Here is a 24,346-nt window from a genome sequence, read left to right on the forward strand (position 1 = left end):
CCTCAGCCTAATACTTGGTTGCACAACCTTTAGCCAAAATAACTGCGACCAACCATTTTAGGTAACCATCAATGAGTTTCTTACAATGCTCTGCTGGAATTTTAGACCATTCTTCTTTGGCAAACTGCTCCAGGTCCCTGATATTTGAAGGGTGCCTTCTCCAAACTGCCATTTTTAAATCTCTCCACAGGTGTTCTATAGGATTCACGTCTAGACTCATTGCTGGCCACCTTAGAAGTCTCCAGTGCTTTCTGTCAAACCATTTTCTAGTACTTTTTGAAGTGTGTTTTGGGTCATTGTCCTGCTGGAAGACCCATGACCTCTGAGGGAGACCTAGCTTTCTCACACTGGGCCCTATATTATGCTGCAAAATTTGTTGGTAGTCTTCAGACTTCATAAGCCATTCACACACTCAAGCAGTCCAGTGCCAGAGGCAGCAAAGCAACCCCAAAACATCAGGGAACCTCCGCCATGTTTGGATGTAGGGACCGTGTTCTTTTCTTTGAATGCCTCTTTTTTTCTCTTGTAAACTCTATGGTGATGCCTTTGTCCAAAAAGCTCTACTTTTGTCTCATCTGACCAGAGAACATTCTTCCAAAACGTTTTAGGCTTTTTCAGGTAAGTTTTGGCAAAGTCCAGCCTGGCTTTTTTATGTCTCGGGGTAAGAAGTGGGGTCTTCCTGGGTCTCCTACCATACAGCCCCTTTTCATTCAGATGCCGACGGATAGTACGGGTTGACACTGTTGTACCCTCGGACTGCAGGGCAGCTTGAACTTGTTTGGATGTTAGTCGATGTTCTTTATCCAACATCCGCACGATCTTGCGTTGAAATCTCTTGTCAATTTTTCTTTTCCATCCACATCTAGGGAGGTTAGCCACAGTGCCATGGGCTTTAAACTTCTTGATGACACTGTTCACGGTAGACACAGGATCATTCAGGTCTTTGGAGATGGACTTGTAGCCTTGAGATTGCTCATGCTTCCTCACAATTTGGTTTCTCAAGTCCTCAGACAGTTCTTTGGTCTTCTTTCTTTTCTCCATGCTCAATGTGGTACACACAAGGACATAGGACAGAGGTTGAGTCAACTTTAATCCATGTCAACTGGCTGCAAGTGTGATTTAGTTATTGCCAACACCTGTTAGTTGTCACAGGTAAGTTACAGGTGCTGTTAATTACACAAATTAGAGAAGCATCACATGATTTTGCGAACAGTGCCAATACTTTTGTCCACCCCCTTTTTTATGTTTGGTGTGGAATTATATCCAATTTGGCTTTAGGACAATTCTTTTTGTGTTTTTTCATTTAATACAAATTAAATGAAGATAATAATACCAAATAATTTGTGTTTGCAATCATTTCAGGAAGAAAATGAGTATTTTCTGACAGAATTGCAGGGGTGTCAATACTTTTGGCCATGACGATAGATAGATAGATAGGTAGATAGATAGATAGATATCCTTGAGAAAGAATATTACATCCGAAACGTTGCCACGTCGTTCAGGCATTAAAGTCCACTTTTTCTATTTTTTTATGCTATTTTCCTTTTTTACTTCTAGATAGATAGATAGATAGTGTGAGGCAGTGACTCGTGTCACAGGTAGGGGTTGCTGTGTGTTCTCCCCAGGTTGTGAATGGAGACGGATGAAGTCCATAGGTTTTCATGGCAGTCACGGATTTCCTGTCTGGGTTTTCCATGTGGCTGAAAGCCACAGATTTGATTGTTAAAAACCCTGCAGTAAGGGGTATGGGTGTGTCAGGTGCAACGTCAGTGTCAGTCTTGTGTGTGCTGTTGTGTAGAGCAGAGGCCTGCAGAGCATTGGCTGTGTGTGTGAAGCAGCACAGGTCAGTGGAGCCAGCAGCTGTGGCAGCCGAATAGCCTGGCACCCACAGCATATACAGCGATGCAAGTCATCCATGGTAACTGGTCAATGATGTGGACAGTCCTGTTCCCGGAGGTGCTGGAGGTGGATGTCCTGTGCCAAAAAGAGTCAGATGTGGACAGTCCTGTGCCTGGAGGTGTGCCGGGGTGGATGTCCTGTGCCCGAAAGAGGACTGGCATGTGTAACGATTTCAAACTGGGGAATATGGTGTCTGGCTGCAATCCAGAGGATATCCTGGGCCGTGTGCGGCTGTGTGAGTAAAGGGTTTGTGATTTAGCGGTGCAGGACACCCACGGGAACTAGTCAGAGGAGGACTGGCATGTGTAGTGTCTGCAACATGAAAAGCTGTGCTAGGGGACTTTAATATGGCGCGCGGTCGCCCAGGGAAGCTGGACAAAGGGAAGTCTGGCCGGTTTAGGGACTGTAATCTAAAGCCATATGATGTGTAATGCTATGAAACGGGCACTGAGATGAGATGCAACTGTGTGTATTGAACGTGTACTATAAAATGCTATGCACCTTTATGTGTGAAGTAACACATTAAAAAATACTTTTGTGTTTGAACTTTGTGGGTCACTGCCTCTTCACAGCGTACGGCGCTACCGCAGCATTACAATAGATATATATCAGATAGATAGATATGGGATAGGTAGATATATATGAGATAGATCGATAGATAGATATGGGATAGATAGATATGAGATAGATAGAATATAATTGATTCGATGTGAATCAAATCGGAGTTAAAGGTTCATGAAATTCACAAGTTACTGGTGGATTTGGACAATTTGTGAGTGGATTTGTGTGAACTGCCCAAGAAAATGTCTGATAACTTTGCACGTATTGCAGAAGATTGCATTAGCCGCAGAAGGCTAACTCACGACTACGCATGTTTCTCCATTAATGCCTTCCATCTATCACATCACATGGAAAATCACAGTCAAAATGACTAATAAAGCCTGTGTAAAAGCCAATAAAGGGAATGTAGCAGCCATTTTAGGAGGATAAGGATGCAAAGGTCTTGAGACAGCTCACTGATTTTACCTATCATGAGATATTTCTTGTTTGACACCTTGGTAATAGTCAATCAGTTGAACCAGCTGATATTATTTTTCTCTAAGTGGCAAGGTTGCTTTCTAATTACTGATAGATTTCAGCTAATGTCTTGACTTTCCGTGACTTTTTGCACCTCTCGTTCTTCATGTGGTCAATACTGTTTCGCTGTCTCATTTCTCATTATTACACATAACTTAAGTTATGGACATCTGTGGTTTGATTTCTTTGTCTGTGTGGATTGGAAGGGTTGTTTCCGAAATGATAAATTCATGTCAATAGCACCTTTAGAAATATAATTACTAAGAAAACTGTAAAAGTGTTCAATACTTAATTCACACACTGTATATGTATTTTTTTTTTATTATCCACAGTTTTATAAACTTTGTACCCCCCTGTATATGCCTCTTCCTGTGGCTCCTCTGTCCCTTGAATTGTCTTTCCTTCCGCCTCATTTGTCCATGACATTACTTATTATTTTTAGCGCCTTCTATTTGAGGCTATGCATAGACCTATTATATTGATATACAAGAGGATCAAGTAATGATAAAAGGGGTGTTTTGAAGAGATAACATTTGGGTGTTCATTATCGTTACCAACAATATTTGAATTTTGGTATAATACATGACTGCTGTGGCCATATCCTTTCCAATAATTTCACGTCTGTTGTGAAGCCAGTGTTTAGCGCTATTGGCGTGAAATGCCCTAATCAACTATTTTATACTGATTTCAAGTATTTATGTGTCATAGCATGGGATATCAGTAAGAAGTCAAGAAGTCCTAATTGTGTTTCTTCGTTCCTACACTATGTATTCTTTGAGCCCTAAGTGTATTCTTTTCACAAGTAATTAGGTGCATTTTTGTTAACAAATACCTGGGTGAATCTTAAGAGAAGAATCACTGATGTTATTGGAACAATGGCTTCATTCATTCACAAGATGCCAGCTGGTGGAGATGCCATTCTTGAGCTTCTAATCTCCATCATGTTCTGTTCTTGCCAATTTTGTCAGCAAAGGAATTACCTGTCTTTGGTTCGGCACATACCATTAATGCAGAGTTAATTGAAGAGCGTATCAAATTATTCCCTGAAATCTGTGAAGATGTATGGTGCTTCATCTCTACAATGCGAAATGCAATCCAAGTAGCATAGAGTAGCAATGTGTTCAGCACCTGCTAAATAACACTGCTATATTTATGAAAATTATCAAATATTCTGGAAATTTTACAGCAGATTCATCCAACGTCAATAAGTATAAAATGTCTTTTTTTAAAGATATGTTTTTCTTGTTGTCTTCTTTATAACTGAACACCAAGAAACAAGTTAGTTGTATAATATCAAACAAAATGTAGAACATTTAGAGTTAGTGCTTCCACCTACACGCTAACATTTCCAAAGTATGGATTTATTTCCTAAAAAGGTTGGACTACTTTTTTCATATTTTTTAAAATATGTTTTCGCAGAGTCAGCTGTCAGTCAAAGTGTCAGAGCGTGCTTATATCCACTGTTCACAAAGATGCGAGTGGTGACCGTAGACGTGCCAGCACACCTCTGTGGCTGAAAGCCAGTGCTGCTCTTTTGGCATGACAGCTGGGTATCTTTCTAATGCTATTAACCTGCAGATTAGCCCAAATCTAGTGGTGAATAACAATATTCAGTATGACTAGTTTCCTCTCAGATGGAACATGTGGCCATAAATTTCATTTTTACATTGATGTGCATTATAATTTTTTTATGGGGCCTTCTTGCAGCTCTTTTACAGGCTGATTCTGGGCAACATCTGCCTGAAAAAAGATGCTGTGTGCACATATTCTAAGACTTCTGTAGTCTTGTGGATGGGACTAGTGCTATGAGATCCTTGACCAGCCAACTTAACTATATTTATTGAATATATATATATAAAGATATCTACCCCAATTTACAAGCATGCTTAGTCCATCACATGGTACATCTCCTGTTGTGAATTCTGTGGCAGAGCTCCCTCCTGTGGTCACAAGTGGTACTTCGGCTGATTCTCTCTGTGAGCTTCCGTTGGTGGAGGAAAGTGGTACTGCGGCTTCTGAGTTTCCTTCCTCAGGTGATATGGTGAAGTCGTTAGGTGCTGCTCTATTTAACTCCACCTAGTGCTTTGCTGGCCTCCAGTCAATGTTCTAGTATTGGACCTGTTTCCTCCTGGATCGTTCCTGTGGCCTGCTGCTCTGCATAGCTAAGTTCTGCTTTGCTATTTTGTTTGCTGTTTTTTTCTGTCCAGCTAGTCTATTTGTTTTTTCCTGCTTGCTGGAAGCTCTGGGACGCAGAGGGTGTACCTCCGTGCCGTTAGTTCAGTACGGAGGGTCTTTTTGCCCCCTTTGCGTGGTTTTTGTAGGGTTTTGTGTTGACCGCAAAGTTACCTTTCCTATCCTCGCTCTGTTCAGAAAGTCGGGCCTCACTTTGCTAAATCTATTTCATCTCTACGTTTGTCTTTTCATCTTAACTCACAGTCATTATATGTGGGGGCTGCCTTTTCCTTTGGGGTATTTCTCTGAGGTAAGCTAGGCTTATTTTCTATCTTCAGGCTAGCTAGTTTCTCAGGCTGTGCCGAGTTGCATAGGGAGCGTTAGGCGCAATCCACGGCTGCCTCTAGTGTGGTTGGAGAGGATTAGGGATTGCGGTCAGCAGAGTTCCCATGTCTCAGAGCTCGTTCAATGTTTTTGGGTTATTGTCAGGTCACTGTATGTGCTCTGACCTCTATGTCCATTGTGGTACTGAATTACCTTATCATAACAATCTCCCAAGGAAGTGAAGGTATTCACAATTCATTATGGCAGATATTTGGGGACGCAATACTGACCTCATGAACATTAGATTATGTAACTTGTATCTCCAGCCTTATTGACTCTGCTAACAACTGCCTGCCATTGGACCTCATCATTCCTCAATTGCAGGCCTTTCATGATCTCCTACCTCTGGCTCTGATTGACTCCTTTTACTGAAAGGGTGCATTGATTGTAATGGTCTGCTTATGGGTAGGCAAAAAGCAACGGGATAATGATTTCATTTGATGCAGGTTCACATGGCTCCCGCAGCTATCGGCAGCAGTTCCACCAATAATATATTAGCAAATTACTATTTAACCCTTTGACCCCTGGGCCATTTTCCATTTTTGCTTTTTCATTTTTTGCTCGCCTTTTTCCCAGAGCCATAACTTTTTTATTTTTACAGTCAAAATGGCCATATGAGGGCTTTTTTTTTTGTGGAACAATTTGTACATTTGAACTACACCATTGGTTTTAACATATCGTGTACTGGCAAATGGAAAAAAAAATCTAAGTGCGGTGAAATTGCAAAAAAAAGTGAAATTCCAAAGTTGTGTTATTTTTTTTTTACCATGTTCACTAAATACTAAAACTGACCTGCAATTATGATTGTGCAGGTCATTCCGAGTTCATAGACACCAAACATGTCTAGGTTCTTTTTTCTATTTAAATGGTGAGAAAAAAATCCAATCTTTGGTAAAAAAACAAAAACAAAAAAAGGCGCCATTTTCCGAGACCTGTAACGTCTCCATTTTTTTGTAATTTGGGACTGAGTAAGTGCTTTTTTGCATGCCGAGCTGATGTTTTTATTGATACCATTTTGGTGTAGATTGCCCCTTATTGCATTTTATTGCAATGTAGCGGCAACCAAAAAAAACAATTCTGTTGTTTTGACTTTTTTCTCATTATGCCATTTAGCAAATGTGTTAATTATTTTTTTATATTGATAGATCGGGCAATTCTGAACGTGGCGATACCAAATCTGCGTATGATTTTTTTATTGTTTTATTTTGAATGGGGCAAAAGGGGGTGATTTGAACTTTTTTAAAACTTTTTTTACTTCATGCATGCTTCAATAATCTCCATGGGAGATTAGAAGCTGCAGTTGTCTAATCGGCTCTGCTACATACAGGCGATGATCAGATCACCTCTATGTAGCAGAAATGCTCACTTGCTATGAGTGCCGACCACCAGGCGGCGCTCATAGCAATCCGGCTATACAACCTGGTCTGCTGGAGACCTCTGATTGTCATGTCAACCCATCGGTAACCCGCAATCACATAATGGGGTCACCCATAGGCGGGATTTCCGGCGCACTCCCTGGAAGCCTTAGCTAAATGCTGGCATCAGAGATTGGCAGTGGTATTTAAGAGGTTAACAGCCATGAGTGAATTGCGATTCCACCTGTGGCTGTTAGAGGCACATGTCAGCTGCTCAAAACAGCTGACATGTGCTGGGAAAGATGTGGGCTCAGCACGAGAGCTAACAAAAATGGGAGGGATTCTGACGTGGGCATACTATTACGCCCAACATCAGAAAGGGGTTAAAGGGACTCCTGTCAGCAGGTGTTTGCTACCTCATCTGAGAGCAACATGATGTAGGCAAACAGAAGCTAATCCAACAATGTGTCACTTAGATTACTGGGTGCAGCCGTTCTGACCAATCAGAGCTTTTAGATTTTGAGTTAAGCAGAGCTGAGAAAGCCGACCCCGCCTACACCAAGCTCTCCATGTACAAAGTCTATAGACAGGGAGTTGCTTATTTGCACCCTAGTCCGGCAATGTTAATCTCTTAATGATAAATCCTTCACAGTTAGTAAACAGCAGAATGAAATTTGACAAGTGACACATCCCTGAATTCTGTGCTTCAGCCTCTATCTCCTGCGGTCTTCAGATTACATAGCAAAAACCTGCTGACCGATGCCCTTTAAGAAAAATATATTCACAATATATTGCCAAATGTACTTTTGAATAGAGTTTGTCTATGTGAGAATTCAAACCAGTTTTCCAAGAATTGTGAGTAAAGCTAGATGCACAGAAATTCCTAGTACTGATTTACTTTTGGTTCTTGGAAAATAATTTCTACTCACAAAAATAGAAAAATAAAGACTATTATTGGTGATAATTGTTTTCTTCTGACACTGTATCTGTTTTCTTTTTCAGATTATTGGGTGTGATGACTTTTTGGGACCAGATAAAATGCTTGACAAGTGTGGAGTCTGTGGAGGAGATAACACAGCTTGTAAAGTTGTGTCAGGCGTCTTCAAGCATGTGCTAACTAAAATTGGCTACCATAAAATTGTGGAAATTCCAGAGGGGGCAACAAAAATCAATGTTACCGAAATGACAAAAAGCAACAACTACTTGGGTATGTTATGTTTTCCTTCTGGTTTGACTCATGTCCACCTACTTTTAAGAATGAGTTTCAGGGCGCATAGTATGCAGCATGTAATGTTATCTTTGTAGACTATACCTACACAGGTTGTTCCCAGATTATTCACTGTTAACTTATGGTACTATCATTGGGTTATTTAACGAAAACATTGAAAATTCTACTGTTCCGTTTATAAACTTGATAATTTAATTTTATAAAGGTTCAAATTCTGTTTTTTTGCTATGCAATTCTTCAAATCCCTTCTCAACATATCCCCACCAAAGGGTAACATAAGGCATATATATTTATAAGGAGTGTTGCTGCTTTTAAGGGAGTCTTACCTCCTTTACCAAGAGCCTGGGAGATCTTCTCCATGCCAGGGACTTACAGACGTCTTATGATAGTGGTCAAGATTAAAGCAGACTGTTGTGTAACATCCTGCAACCCTCTGATATTTAGGTAAGAGGAGCTGTGCACGGTGGTGCAGTGGATAGCACAGCAGCCTTGCAGCGCTGGAGTCCTGGGTTCAAACCCCACCAAGGACAACATCTGCAAAGAGTTTGTATGTTCTCTCCGTGTTAGCGTGGGTTTCCTCCGGGTACTCCGATTTCCTCCCACATTCCAAAGACATTGATAGGGAATTTAGATTGTGAGCCCCATTGGGGACAGCGATGATAATGTGTGCAAAACTGTAAAGCGCTGCGGAATATGTTAGCGCTATATAAAAAAACGATTATTATTATTATTCTGTTCTCTCTTTGTATTTAGATATATATACATATATAGGGTACAGAAAATATCCAGACCACTTTAAATTTGTCACTCCTTGTTTAATTGCAGCCATTTGGTAAATTCAAAATAGTTCATTTTGTCTCTCATTAATGTACACTATGCACCCAATCTTGACTGAAAAAAATGGAAAAGTATTAATTTTTGCAAATTTATAAAAAAAGAAATAATGAAATATCACATGGTCATAATTATTAAGACCCTTTGCTCAGTATTGAGTAGAAGCACCTTTTGAGCTTGTACAGCCATGAGTCTTCTTGGGAATGATGCAGCAAGTTTTTCACACCTGTATTTGGGGATCCTCTGCCATTCTTCCTTGCAGATCCTCTCCAGTTCCGTCACACAGGTGAACAAATCAAATGCATGACATCTGTAGCAGTGATGTATCTGCCATACCGCTCTTTGGTGAATACATTAATTCCAATAATTATAATTTTCACCTCACGGTTAATCATGATTCTTCAAAAATTTATTTTTTAGATTTAAAATTTAGTGGTATTTCTGGAAATTATATTTCCTCCTCTATGTTTTGTAAACCGCTTGCTGGTAATTCCATTATGCATGTTAAGAGCAGTCATCATAAACATGTCACTAAATCAGATCTGGAGGTATGTACATCTGACTAAAATAAACTGTACCTATCCATTTGACTAAATACATAAAACTGATCAATTGAATGAGAGACTTTAAACATGTAAATATCCTTTATGGAAGTTGAATAGAGCACATAACAGTCAAAAATAAAGATCATTCAGAACTTGTCAATTATAATACATTGCATACAAACAAAAAAAAAAAGTAATAAATCTGTTCTATCAACATAGTATAGTACTCAATTTTCCAGTATAAAACAGATTATACTTACCCTTATTGCTTCAGGATGATGTTCTTGCTTCTATTATACGATCTGGCAGAGGAAAAATAGATAAATACACATTGGGCAATAGCGTTTCACCTAATTTTTTTTTTAGTCGCCATTCTCCCGAATAGGCATGGCTCAATTTGAAAAGATCTTTTTGGTGTGGAGCTCAACGCTTGCAAGACATGTAAACATCCACTTCAGTGCACAAATTTTTCTAATTATAATAATAGTCAGAATTACAACAACGAACAATTTATTCACTGTAGTAGTGAAAATGTAATATATTCTATAAAAGGTACTGTGAAAAAATGTACATTGGTTGTACATCTGATAAATTGAAAATCCACATTACGGAATGTATGAATGACATTACCAAATATTAACTGTGGGGGTCATCATGACTCATCTGCAGCCAAACATTATATCAGTACGCCAAAGACAAATTTCCGCTTCACAAATTTTTGGTTTTGAAAGGGTTAATAAACCTCCTAGAGGTGGAGTCATGAGGAGATGCCTTTTGACCAGAGAGGCTTTTTGGATATTTAATCTATGCACTTCCTTTCCTCAAAGTTTAAATTTAAGAAGTGAAATTGCATATCATTAGTAATAATATTTATATTGTCTCTTTTTTGTGTTTATACTGTATTCCTTTCCACTTATTATATTTTCATACATGTTTTATCAGTTATGCCCTATTTAGTTTTATTGAACTACTTGTCATGCTTTTGATTTGTTCACCTGTGTATGTAGAGCTGGCATTTGTTCATTTAGAACAAGCTTTAACAAAGAGCCTATGTGTTACAGCAGAACTTGTCTGAGCTTTATAGTTTTACTAATACTACAACACTGCTTACCAGAACTATCACGCAAAGAAGAGTGTTCGAATTGCCAAGAAGTAAGGAGACTAAACTGATCCAAGCAGCTCAAGACACAACCTCAGAATACCCATTTAAGTATTTGCCTGAATTTTTCAGTATTGTGGACACCATTAATCCTGAACAAATCCCAACTCCATTTGCTATCCATCTCTTTGGTGAACAAATTGCCTTAAGTTGCTACCAAATATCATCACTTCAGAGCACCTGCTGCCATTTTTCTCCACCCAGTTCCTATGTTTTTCACGCATAGTTGAGTCACTTGGCCTTATTTCCATGTCGAAGTTATGGCTTTTTGGCTGCAATTCTTCCATGAAAACCACTTCTGGCAAGACTTCTCAGAACAGTAGATGGGTGTAGTTAAGTATCTTTGGTTGCTTCGAGTTCTGAGCTGATGGAACGTCTGGACGTCTTCCGATTTAGAAGGTAAATAAGCATGATGTGTCTTTCTTCTGCTGCACTATCAGAAAATCTAGGAACCACACAGCAGTCATAGAATCCAAAATTATAAACACTTTATTAATACCAAGAAAACATCAAACAAGGTACACCAAACAGACAGATACAATGGGGCTAAAAAAGATGGCACAGGATGCCATCAGCATCAAGCCAAGCCCGAGGTCAGGTGTATCCCTGGAAAAGGTAATTGCATACCAATAATCCATAAAATAGAAAAGTGCACAGTGCATTATTAATAGTTGTTACCAGCATATATAACTTGTAGTAACCATACAAGTAGTCAGTGGATAGTCAGTTCAAATGTTTCCTAGCTTCAGTGCCAGCAACTCAAGTACCAACATCAGTGCATGGATGCATATTACCTCTGTAGATGGCAGAGACCACAGGGACACCCGTCCACCCCCTGCTGCACTATGTGTCCTTGGCCGACCACTGTGTCTACAGTCCTCCACATTGCCCATTTCATGATCTCCTCAATGCTGAGGAATGTATGTGTATACTGTGTGTATGTATTATATATATTTATGTATATATAGCATTATATTTTACGGTGTGTTTTACTTCAGAAGATGCCTTACAAAGAATGTAACTTTTCATTTAAACTTCATATAGTCTCTTCATGTACATTATTGATTTTATAGATTTTTGTGAATCACAATTTTAAATTTTTATCCTTTATTGCTGAAAGCTAAACTATATTTGACATTTCATTTCTATTATCGGTGATGAAGGCATACAACTCTGAAATGTAATTGATTAAATGCCTTATCAGACTTTAGTATATACCGATTGAGATAGAAGAAAGGGAAAATAATAGAAATATTCCGTATTTGAGGAACATCTTATTGCTCTTGCTTTTTTCTCAGATTGAAAAGGCATTCACTCTTACACAATGATCAGAAATAGTGGCAAGGCGATGAATGCAGCAGCCATGATAAGGGAAGACTGAATAAGACAGAACACTAAAGGAACTCTAATGAGAGAGGAAATGTGGAGGAACATTAGACAAGCTGTGAAAGAAAGAAAAAAAAATGGACAAGAGCAAAATAAGAGAAAAGCTGATTAATTTCGAAAGGGAAAGGCAGATAGGTATACAGACACAATAAATTACATTCAGACTAGCTACACACAGGCAATCTAAAATAATGATGGTGGCTAAGAGCAGTTGAGAGTGTAGATAGCAACTGATAGACATAGTATTATTTAATTTAATCATCAATTATACATTATGAAATTACAGATGTAGCATTTGCTACAATCTCACACATACCATGTCTCAGCAAGATACCTTATGGCAGAAAACTGTAACTGAACAGCTTTCTTGACATTTTTAATTGCTTGTATTGCTAAGTTAATCCTGGAATTCATGCAAAAGTGTTACCTTGCATCAGTTATGAACATGGAACCAGAGTGACCCCCATTGTTTATTACGTAGTTGTCTGGTTGTGCCATGCAGTGTTAGTTTAAAAAAAAAATTGAAGAACTATTTCAGATGGATCACTTTTGCAATGGAATTTAATTTGAGTCTTCGTAAAACATGGACATATGAATTTAGCCTATAGTTTTTTGCATCAAGATGTTTTTTGCAATGGTATATAGTTAGCACTCTGTGTGTAGGGTGAAAAAATGCTGCATCTGTATGATTGACACTAAAATATTCGAACCCTTATAAATACATCATAGAGTATGCCCAATTGCACAAACTCAAATGCTTCTTGTATTTAGGATAACACTAACCACCAAGATAAGAGTGATAAGAGTAAAAAACTGCATTGCGGTTCCCAAGTGATTTAGCATATGATTTCTTTAAAGGGATTTATGATACTAAATGTATATGGACAAAAATCACAAATGTCTATCCAGAGGTGTATCTAGGGTTTCTGACACCCGGTGTTAGGGTTGGCAGAACGCAATGAATATATATATATTAGTAGTAGTAGGTGCGTTTGCAACCCGTGGTCCACCGTGCAGGAGAGAACCTGCTGCTAGAAAACAGGCGGAACTGTATGGCGGTATAAGTGAACTCTGTTACCTCACAGAGTCGCTTTATGACAAGAGAACGCTGTGCCTTGTTATCCTCACAGAGGAACACAGTTATTAACCAGAGCGAACAGTGGTCATGCAGTCAACAGCACGCGCAAAACTCCTCACCGGAGGAGCCGGTATTCTAGGGGCTTATTTCAGCTGGGCCCTGAAACCACATGCATAAGACCACACTGGCACAAAACACGTAACATAGTTGATACTAGCTCATGGCTGTGCAGCCATGCGAACCTTATATAGTTGCAGCAACTTCAGGACCTTCCAAGAGGACCAATGGAAGCTGCTACAGGACCTGTGCATGTGACCCCCGATCTCCAATGAGAGGTCATCCCTTGGGCATGCTCAGTAGCGGAAAAGCAGGACTTGGTCCCAAAAGCATCTACTCGCCGAGAAATAGTGCTAGCTACAATAACAGAGCCTGGAAAGGCAGCAGTAACCATCCGCACAGTATCAGGCTGGGACCGACATCTCTGCTGAGCAGAGTCCAATGCAGCTGGAAGAGAATGGGAGACCGCAGCAGACATGGTTCGAGATTCCCCCTGTGCAGCGGCGGGAACTCAACCCCTAACACCCGGGGCAAGAATTCAGTTTGGCGCCCCCCCTCAGCACATACGCAATTTGTAGACTTAGTCACGCGCCAACGAGCTACTCTACCTAATTCTTTCAATGTTCAGTGAAAAACTGAGAGAAGCAGGAAGAACACCTCATTGTCACATGACAGCAAATATGAAAATCACATATGAGTGAAGTGGTCATGTGATGACTGCTGGAACCTGAAAGCAGAGCTTAATCCTGACAGGATATTACACGTTGTTAGGACTGGCTACAGGGCTTCATTTTATAATTAAAGGGTGCGTCCAGGTTTGAGATGAAAGTCTACAGTCATTCTATGTGACTGCAGGCTTCTGAATTCTCACAGCGCAAGCACAGCACACTTTTAGGATTCTCCCTTGCCGGTGGCCAGAGTGGATGGTCAATGCAGCACAACTATGTGATTTGGATACTTCTGGCCCCATTCCAACTAGACATGTCCAGCCTCAGTCAATTCATTTTCATTGAATGAGGCCACATATGTCTAGTCAGCAAGTGACCACATGTGTGCAAATTGCCAACATCAGAGAACTATGATAGCAGTGTGCACTGTGAGAATTCAGAAGTCTGCAGTCACATAGTATGACTGCAAACTCATCACAACCTTGGGCATCCCCTTTAATGTTCCTAACATAAATAAAAATTTAGAATTAGTATCACAAAAAAACCTCATTTACATCCAGGTACCTGATAGATCACTTATTTACCCCTTTGCTCTCCATATTTCCTCCTCACACATTCCCCCGACTCCTCATACTGTGTCCTCACACATCCCATCACCCTTGCTCCCAATACTGTGTCGGCACACATTTTTTCTTTTCGCTACTGTGTCCACCTCCATCTCCCCACTCACCCCCACAGAATAGATCCACTCCCCTTCTGACAGAATAAATCCATCCCCCTCCACACAGAATAAATGCACCCTGCCCCACACATGCTAAATAAATTCTCGCCCCCCCCACATACACACTGAATAAATCCCCACACACACTGAATAAATCCCCACACACACACTGACTAAATCCCCCACACACACTGACTAAATCACCCCCAAACACACTGGATAAATCCCCTCCACACACTGAATAAATCCCCTCACACACACAATGAATAAATCCCTGAACCTCCCTTCCATACACTCAGAATAAATCCCTAATCACACACACACTGATTAAATCCCTAACCCCCCCAACACACTGATCAAATCCTGACTCCCCCACACACACACTAAATAAGTGTCCCCCCAAACACTGAATAAATAAACACACACACACAGTGAATACATATTCCCCATAAACCCACCCACCCCACGCCGAATCTTCGGTGTCTTCAGCTCCACAACTACATGAGCACTTACCACCGAATCTCTTCTTTCTCCTGCGCGTCAGATAGTGACATCAGCAGCGTGATCACATGACTTGATCACGCTGCTGGAGTCGCTCTGACCCAGCGCTCAGAGCCTCAATTGTACTCGCAGCTGTTAGATGTAAATACAATTGATCTCCGGGAGCCGGCGCGCTGCAGCTTCTCTGTGCCGGCTGTCAGCTTGACAGGTGGCACAGAGAACAGCTGACTCCCAGTCCAGGGGGCGGCAGAATGCAGCTGCTGGGGGAGACACTTTGGACCACCGCATTAGGTGGCCTAACTGCGCCCCCCTGCCAGCTGCGCCCGGGCACATGCCCCGGCTGCCCCCCCTAGATATGCCTCTGTGTCCATCGATGATTGTAGCACCTCTAGCAATTACACTACACTCAACATATACTACATAAAGCTGGGTTCTATCATCCTGGTTTTGCACAAAACTTCTGGTACCTTCAGCTTAGCTAAAAAATGCAATAAATCCCATGTAAGACTTTTTGGTATTATAATGGAGTACATATTATTTAGATTTGCTAGGCTAATTCATGCTATAGGGGGACTTTTACTTGTCATAAATGTCATTTTTAACTAGTATTAATACCACTGTTCTTCTGAATCTGGCACTGTTTTATATTTGCTCCGATCTCGCTCTGTTTCTGAGATATGACCCTATCTTACCTGTGTGTAAATGAAGTTTTTCAGCAAACTGGGTGTGATCTTTAATTCTTCTTTATAGGAGTTTCATTGAGAACTCAGTTGGCTAAAATAATAATTTTGGATACAGGTAAGAGAAGACAATATCTCAGACATAGAGAGGCTTAGAAACAAGACATAATCAACACCATACTCAGGAGATCAGTGGAATTTCCACTAGGTAAAAAGAATTACATATTTGTTTCAAGCAACACGTCATCTTTAAAGGACCACTCCTACTTTTTTTTTTTTTACCACTGGAGTGGTGCCATTAATCTAAGTTCCCTGCTCCTAGTAAAATACTTACCAGCCGTCATCTTCTTTTCTATGCATTTCTCCATCTGGCCTTCTGCAGGTTGTGACCTGTTGGATCGCTCCAGTAATTGCTGGGTAAACAGCAATGTAAGTCTATGAGAGCCAGAATGAGGTTTTCATAGAATAACATTGGGAGCTTGTGACCGTTACCTCAGACTTCTGGTCAGTCAGAATTTTTAGTCACAAGATGGCGGATAGGGATTGGAGCAGCACTGGGAAGAGGTGAAAATGAATACAGCGGTTGGTAAGTGTAATACTAGAGTATAACGCAGTGCGCGATATTCACCTGCTCCTCGTTCCTCTGCCGCATCTTCCCCGTCCTCTGCACTGACGCTCAGGTCAGAGGGCACAGTGACTCAATTAGTGCGCGCCGCCCTCTGCCTGATCGTCAGTGCAGAGGATGGAAGACATAGCGGTGCCCGGCGGCGGTGGAACGAGGAGCAGGTGAATATATCAAGTGCCGGGGGCCTGAGAGGTTAGTATGTGATTTTTTTTTTAATCGCAGCAACAGCATATAGGGCAAACGACTCTATGGAGCATCTTATGGGGCCATAAGCAAAGTTTGTGGAGCATTATACGGGGCAAAAGACTGTATAGAGCATCTTATGGGGCCATATGCAACGTTTGTTGAGCATTACATGGGGCAAATATCTTTATAGAGCATCTTATGGGGTCATAATCAGCATTTGTGCAGCATTATATGGGACATATTTTAATATGGAGCATCTTATGGAGCCCATCATAAACTTTATGGAGCCTTATATGGGGCTTCTGATTCAATATGGATATTCAAAAACACAACCTACTGATGTCTCAATTAATTTTACTTTTATTGGTATCTATTTGTATTTTTGACATTTACCGGTAGCTGCTGCATGTTCCACCCTAGCCTTATACTCGAGTCATTAAGTTTTCCCAGTTTTTTATGGCAAAATTAGGGGTCTCGGCTTGTACTCGGGTCGGCTTATACTTGAGTATATACGGTAATTCTTACATTTAGATTTTTTTTTATAAGTTGAAACACACGACAAATGTTTTCTTCAAGTAGAACATTTTTTATTCAATAAAGTGCAAAAATACAGTCCAACAAGGAAATATACAAATAAGTACTTCACTTTTGGAGCATACTGGTATCATGGGCGGCACGGTGGCGCAGTGGTTAGCACAGCAGCCTTGCAGCGCTGGAGTCCTGGGTTCAAACCCCACTAAGGACAACATCTGCAAAGAGTTTGTATGTTCTCTCCGTGTTTGCGTGGGTTTCCTCCGGGCACTCCGGTTTCCTCCCACATTCCAAAGACATACTGATAGGGAATTTAGATTGTGAGCCCCATCAGGGACAGTGATGATAATTTGTGCAAAATGTAAAGCGCTGCGGAATATGTTAGCGCTATATAAAAATAAAGATTATTATTTATTTATTATTTATCTTAAGCAGACATTGCTGTAGATCACATAAGAAACTCCTACATGCTGAGACTCTGCAGGGAGGAACAAGACATTCACACACCTGCTATCATTAGTGGCGTTAGTGGCATTAGCCCTCTGTGTCTGTACTGCTACATACTTAGGCAGGTAACTGGTTCATGCAGCTTTACATGAACACCTGAGCCTTACACTATAGCTGGTCCGAATAACTAAAGCAATTGTTACCATCCACCTCTCGTGTCTCCCCTTTTCCCCATAGTTTGTAAGCTTGCGAGCAGGGCCCTCACTCCTCCTGGTATCTGTTTTGAACTGTATTTCTGTTATGCTGTAATGTCTATTGTCTGTACAAGTCCCCTCTATAATTTGTAAAGCGCTGCGGAATATGTTGGCGCTATATAAATAAAATTATTATTATTATTATTATTATTATTATTATCATGTAATGGGCACCAATAGGCTCTTGCAATGACGCGCCTACATGCTGGCATGCTGAAAATTCTGTTGTCTAAGATTTACAACAACATTTAACAGGTTGACAGCTGTAGGTGAAGGCTGTTAGAGGCAGATAATGGCTGAATATCACAGTCCTTATCTGCCAGGAAAGTTGCAGGCTCAGTTTCTGAGCCAACATCTAAGGCAGGCAGTTGGAAAGTAAGTGTACATCTTGACTGGTGTTTGCTAGATGAGCCGAAGTTCACTTTTTAATGTAAGTCTATGAGTGCGAGAAAGAGGTTCTCATAGATTTACGATGAGAGACTGTGACTTTACCTCTGACTTCCCGTCAGTCAGAAGTTGCAGTCACAAGATGGTGCTGCAGGACCGAAGCGTCACCTGAAAAATCTGAAGACGGTTAGTGGCAAGTAATACTAGTTGCAGGGACCTTACGTTAGAAGCACCACTCCAGCACTGCAATAAAAAAAATGCTGCAGTGGTGCTTTAAGATGTCAATAGATAAATAGATACTTTTGTTAGTTATATTGTCATCTGCTCGCTAAGCAAGGTGCAAGTAAATCAGATGCCCCCCCCAACATCTGGCATTGGAGGGTACAAGAATGGACATTTTGATATCCATGGCAACAAGAGTGAACCTTTCATATTTAGGGTAGACTGTAGTAGAGTAATTAGAGGTAAATTAGTTGATGTGAGAATTTATAATGATTAGGATTAATATTTTAGAATATGTGAGATAAAAAAGGAGGAGAAAGTGTGATATACATAAAGTACACTGGACTTAGTTGAGCAAATAAGGCATATCTGATTATAAGTACTTTTTATAATAATGTTTTTATCTTCTCCATTTGTTCATGTAAGTAATTTTAATGCCATAGAAGAGAAAAGTATTCTAGGAGGGAGTGATATCTTTATTGGCCAACCAGAAAAATTGTATTTGGAAGCTTTTGGAGCACTTATACCTTTTCATCAAGCCTCTGCATGTTGTGTACAATTGTTTTGTAAAATTGCCTGATGAAGGGTCCTCTATGCTTCCAAAAACTTGCAAATACAAGGGGGTATTCAAAAGAGAAAGGATTTTCTGGAGGGTGGGACGCTTGTAGTATAGTCTTCCACCACTAGGTATATGTTTAGCTCCAGTGATTTTTTTTTCGTGAGTTGTTCAAAGTTTTGCCAATTTCATAATTGATAATTAACATTGTCATGCAGCTATGAAGTTTTGTTTCTTTTTGGGGAAAAAAAGCATCAGAAACAGTTGACGTGGTGTCCCACTGGAATTGTCCAAGCTTGGAAGAGAATTAGTATTGAATGTACAACGATAACTGCTGTTTAATTGTACAAGACAGTGCTACTTTAGTAAGAGCTACAAAATCTTACAAAACCTTGTGAGTTCTCTTATCTGATGCAAAGTTTTATTTTTTTTAAAAAGGTCACATTAACCCCTTTCTGCCATCCGACGTACTATTCCGTCCATGTGACCTGGGCCCTAATTCCCGTGGACGAGTTAGAACATCACATGCTCCCACCGTGAGCGCTGCCGGGTGTCAGATGATTATCACAACTGACACCCAGTACTAAACAAGATCACAGCGTTCTGGTGGCATAGAGAAGAATCGCACAGGGAGGGGGCTCCCTGCATGCTTCCCTCAGAACAACGCGAGGTGAAACCAGGGATTCAAGCTTCAGGAGGCTAATTTGCATATTCCAGGTGCCTTCTGGGAGAAGCGAAGTCTCCCTAAGCTAGAAGATCGTTGGGTACAGCCGGGACCAGCTGCTTCGAAAGCATCACCAAACCAGGGATTCAAGCTTCAGGAGGCTAATTTGCATATTCCAGGTGCCTTCTGGGAGAAGCGAAGTCTCCCTAAGCTAGAAGATCGTTGGGTACAGCCGGGACCAGCTGCTTCGAAAGCATCACCAAACCAGGGATTCAAGCTTCAGGAGGCTAATTTGCATATTCCAGGTGCCTTCTGGGAGAAGCGAAGTCTCCCTAAGCTAGAAGATCGTTGGGTACAGCCGGGACCAGCTGCTTCGAAAGCATCACCAAACCAGGGATTCAAGCTTCAGGAGGCTAATTTGCATATTCCAGGTGCCTTCTGGGAGAAGCGAAGTCTCCCTAAGCTAGAAGATCGTTGGGTACAGCCGGGACCAGCTGCTTCGAAAGCATCACCAAACCAGGGATTCAAGCTTCAGGAGGCTAATTTGCATATTCCAGGTGCCTTCTGGGAGAAGCGAAGTCTCCCTAAGCTAGAAGATCGTTGGGTACAGCCGGGACCAGCTGCTTCGAAAGCATCACCAAACCAGGGATTCAAGCTTCAGGAGGCTAATTTGCATATTCCAGGTGCCTTCTGGGAGAAGCGAAGTCTCCCTAAGCTAGAAGATCGTTGGGTACAGCCGGGACCAGCTGCTTCGAAAGCATCACCAAACCAGGGATTCAAGCTTCAGGAGGCTAATTTGCATATTCCAGGTGCCTTCTGGGAGAAGCGAAGTCTCCCTAAGCTAGAAGATCGTTGGGTACAGCCGGGACCAGCTGCTTCGAAAGCATCACCAAACCGCGCGCCTTACGGCGCGCGAATTTTTGCCTGTAGGACATTATTGCAAGAGAGCTTGGCTGAGTAGATTACACAAGAAGGAAAACACACAGCAAGTCAGCAGGATCTAGGAGCAACATGGCAGATGTGACAACCTACATGGTGAGCTGCAGCATGTGCTACATGTTCACAGATCGACCAGAAGAAGAATCCAATTTCACCTGTCAGAAGTGTAGACTAGTGGCCCTTTTAGAAGAAAAGGTGCGGGGTCTGGAAGAAAGAATAGCAACTTTGAAACTCATCAAAGAGAATGAAGACTTTCTAGACAGAACAGAAGCATCTCTACTGGTCACAGAAGGTGAAAAAAGTGTCAGAGAACCTCCAAAAGCAGATGAGTGGAAGCATGTGACCAAAAGAAGCAAGAAGACCATGGAGAAATCACCAACCACACAACTGAAGAACCGATATCAAATCTTTGTAGAGGATGAAGATGGCACACCTAAGAATGAAGCAATACCAGCAAGCAAAAAAGAAAAGGGCACACAGCAACAAGTGACAGCAAAAAGTACAGCCAAGAAGCAACGAAGAGTGGTGGTGGTGGGAGACTCACTACTGAGAGGCACAGAAGCAGCCATCTGCAGACCGGACATAACTGCAAGAGAAGTATGCTGCCTTCCAGGTGCGATGATCAAGGATGTGACCGATAGGATACCAAAGCTCTTCAGCTCCAAGGACGTCCATCCATTTCTTCTGATACATGTTGGCACCAATGACACGGCAAGGAAGGACCTACCGACAATCTGCAAGGACTTTGAAGAGTTGGGGAAGAAAGTAAAGGAACTGGATGCACAGGTAGTTTTTTCTTCTATCCTTCCAGTAGACGGGCATGGCACCAGGAGATGGAACAGGATCCTTGATGCAAACAACTGGCTAAGACGATGGTGCAGACAACAAGGATTCGGATTCCTGGACCACGGTGTGAATTACTGGTATGATGGACTCCTCGCCAGAGACGGACTACACCTCAACAAACCAGGGAAACACACATTCGCCAGAAGACTCGCTACACTCATCAGGAGGGCGTTAAACTAGAAGAAGAGGGGACGGGAAGAAAAACATTAGACTTGAACAAAGACGACCCAGGAAAACATACTCAGAAGGGAGGTAAGAACATTTCTAAAACAATCCACAGTGAGGAGATTGGAACAAAACAAAATCCTCTAAACTGCATGCTCGCAAACGCCAGAAGCCTGACAAACAAGATGGAAGAACTAGAAGCAGAAATATCTACAGGTAACTTTGACATAGTGGGAATAACCGAGACATGGTTAGATGAAAGCTATGACTGGGCAGTTAACTTACAGGGTTACAGTCTGTTTAGAAAGGATCGTAAAAATCGGAGAGGAGGAGGGGTTTGTCTCTATGTAAAGTCTTGTCTAAAGTCCACTTTAAGGGAGGATATTAGCGAAGGGAATGAGGATGTCGAGTCCATATGGGTTGAAATTCATGGAGGGAAAAATGGTAACAAAATTCTCATTGGGGTCTGTTACAAACCCCCAAATATAACAGAAACCATGGAAAGTCTACTTCTAAAGCAGATTGATGAAGCTGCAACCCATAATGAGGTCCTGGTTATGGGGGACTTTAACTACCCGGATATTGACTGGGAAACAGAAACCTGTGAAACCCATAAAGGCAACAGGTTTCTGCTAATAACCAAGAAAAATTATCTTTCACAATTGGTGCAGAATCCAACCAGAGGAGCAGCACTTTTAGACCTAATACTATCTAATAGACCTGACAGAATAACAAATCTGCAGGTGGTTGGGCATTTAGGAAATAGCGACCACAATATTGTACAGTTTCACCTGTCTTTCACTAGGGGGACTTGTCAGGGAGTCACAAAAACATTGAACTTTAGGAAGGCAAAGTTTGACCAGCTTAGAGATGCCCTTAATCTGGTAGACTGGGACAATATCCTCAGAAATGAGAATACAGATAATAAATGGGAAATGTTTAAGAACATCCTAAATAGGCAGTGTAAGCGGTTTATACCTTGTGGGAATAAAAGGACTAGAAATAGGAAAAACCCAATGTGGCTAAACAAAGAAGTAAGACAGGCAATTAACAGTAAAAAGAAAGCATTTGCACTACTAAAGCAGGATGGCACCATTGAAGCTCTAAAAAACTATAGGGAGAAAAATACTTTATCTAAAAAACTAATTAAAGCTGCCAAAAAGGAAACAGAGAAGCACATTGCTAAGGAGAGTAAAACTAATCCCAAACTGTTCTTCAACTATATCAATAGTAAAAGAATAAAAACTGAAAATGTAGGCCCCTTAAAAAATAGTGAGGAAAGAATGGTTGTAGATGACGAGGAAAAAGCTAACATATTAAACACCTTCTTCTCCACGGTATTCACGGTGGAAAATGAAATGCTAGGTGAAATCCCAAGAAACAATGAAAACCCTATATTAAGGGTCACCAATCTAACCCAAGAAGAGGTGCGAAACCGGCTAAATAAGATTAAAATAGATAAATCTCCGGGTCCGGATGGCATACACCCACGAGTACTAAGAGAACTAAGTAATGTAATAGATAAACCATTATTTCTTATTTTTAGTGACTCTATAGCGACAGGGTCTGTTCCGCAGGACTGGCGCATAGCAAATGTGGTGCCAATATTCAAAAAGGGCTGTAAAAGTGAACCTGGAAATTATAGGCCAGTAAGTCTAACCTCTATTGTTGGTAAAATATTTGAAGGGTTTCTGAGGGATGTTATTCTGGATTATCTCAATGAGAATAACTGTTTAACTCCATATCAGCATGGGTTTATGAGAAATCGCTCCTGTCAAACCAATCTAATCAGTTTTTATGAAGAGGTAAGCTATAGGCTGGACCACGGTGAGTCATTGGACGTGGTATATCTCGATTTTTCCAAAGCGTTTGATACCGTGCCGCACAAGAGGTTGGTACACAAAATGAGAATGCTTGGTCTGGGGGAAAATGTGTGTAAATGGGTTAGTAACTGGCTTAGTGATAGAAAGCAGAGGGTGGTTATAAATGGTATAGTCTCTAACTGGGTCGCTGTGACCAGTGGGGTACCGCAGGGGTCAGTATTGGGACCTGTTCTCTTCAACATATTCATTAATGATCTGGTAGAAGGTTTACACAGTAAAATATCGATATTTGCAGATGATACAAAACTATGTAAAGCAGTTAATACAAGAGAAGATAGTATTCTGCTACAGATGGATCTGGATAAGTTGGAAACTTGGGCTGAAAGGTGGCAGATGAGGTTTAACAATGATAAATGTAAGGTTATACACATGGGAAGAAGGAATCAATATCACCATTACACACTGAACGGGAAACCACTGGGTAAATCTGACAGGGAGAAGGACTTGGGGATCCTAGTTAATGATAAACTTACCTGGAGCAGCCAGTGCCAGGCAGCAGCTGCCAAGGCAAACAGGATCATGGGGTGCATTAAAAGAGGTCTGGATACACATGATGAGAGCATTATACTGCCTCTGTACAAATCCCTAGTTAGACCGCACATGGAGTACTGTGTCCAGTTTTGGGCACCGGTGCTCAGGAAGGATATAATGGAACTAGAGAGAGTACAAAGGAGGGCAACAAAATTAATAAAGGGGATGGGAGAACTACAATACCCAGATAGATTAGCGAAATTAGGATTATTTAGTCTAGAAAAAAGACGACTGAGGGGCGATCTAATAACCATGTATAAGTATATAAGGGGACAATACAAATATCTCGCTGAGGATCTGTTTATACCAAGGAAGGTGACGGGCACAAGGGGGCATTCTTTGCGTCTGGAGGAGAGAAGGTTTTTC

General features: G+C 41.1%; 1 protein-coding gene and 1 pseudogene across 3 annotated transcripts in view; both read left to right on the forward strand.

Annotated features, from left to right (window-relative positions):
* The window catches only part of THSD4 (thrombospondin type 1 domain containing 4), a 1,349,728-nt gene that overhangs the window by 1,152,455 nt on the left and 172,927 nt on the right, over positions 1–24,346 (forward strand). For all 3 annotated transcript variants that reach the window (XM_069765881.1, XM_069765882.1, XM_069765883.1), the window contains one exon: positions 7,890–8,094. In XM_069765881.1, coding sequence (XP_069621982.1) covers positions 7,890–8,094 — 205 coding nt within the window. The remainder of the gene's footprint in view (positions 1–7,889; positions 8,095–24,346) is intronic.
* The window catches only part of LOC138673807 (translocation protein SEC63 homolog), a 77,915-nt pseudogene continuing 62,042 nt past the window's right edge, over positions 8,474–24,346 (forward strand).

The sequence above is a fragment of the Ranitomeya imitator genome, chromosome 4 (assembly GCF_032444005.1).
Source record: "Ranitomeya imitator isolate aRanImi1 chromosome 4, aRanImi1.pri, whole genome shotgun sequence".
NCBI lineage: Eukaryota > Metazoa > Chordata > Amphibia > Anura > Dendrobatidae > Ranitomeya > Ranitomeya imitator.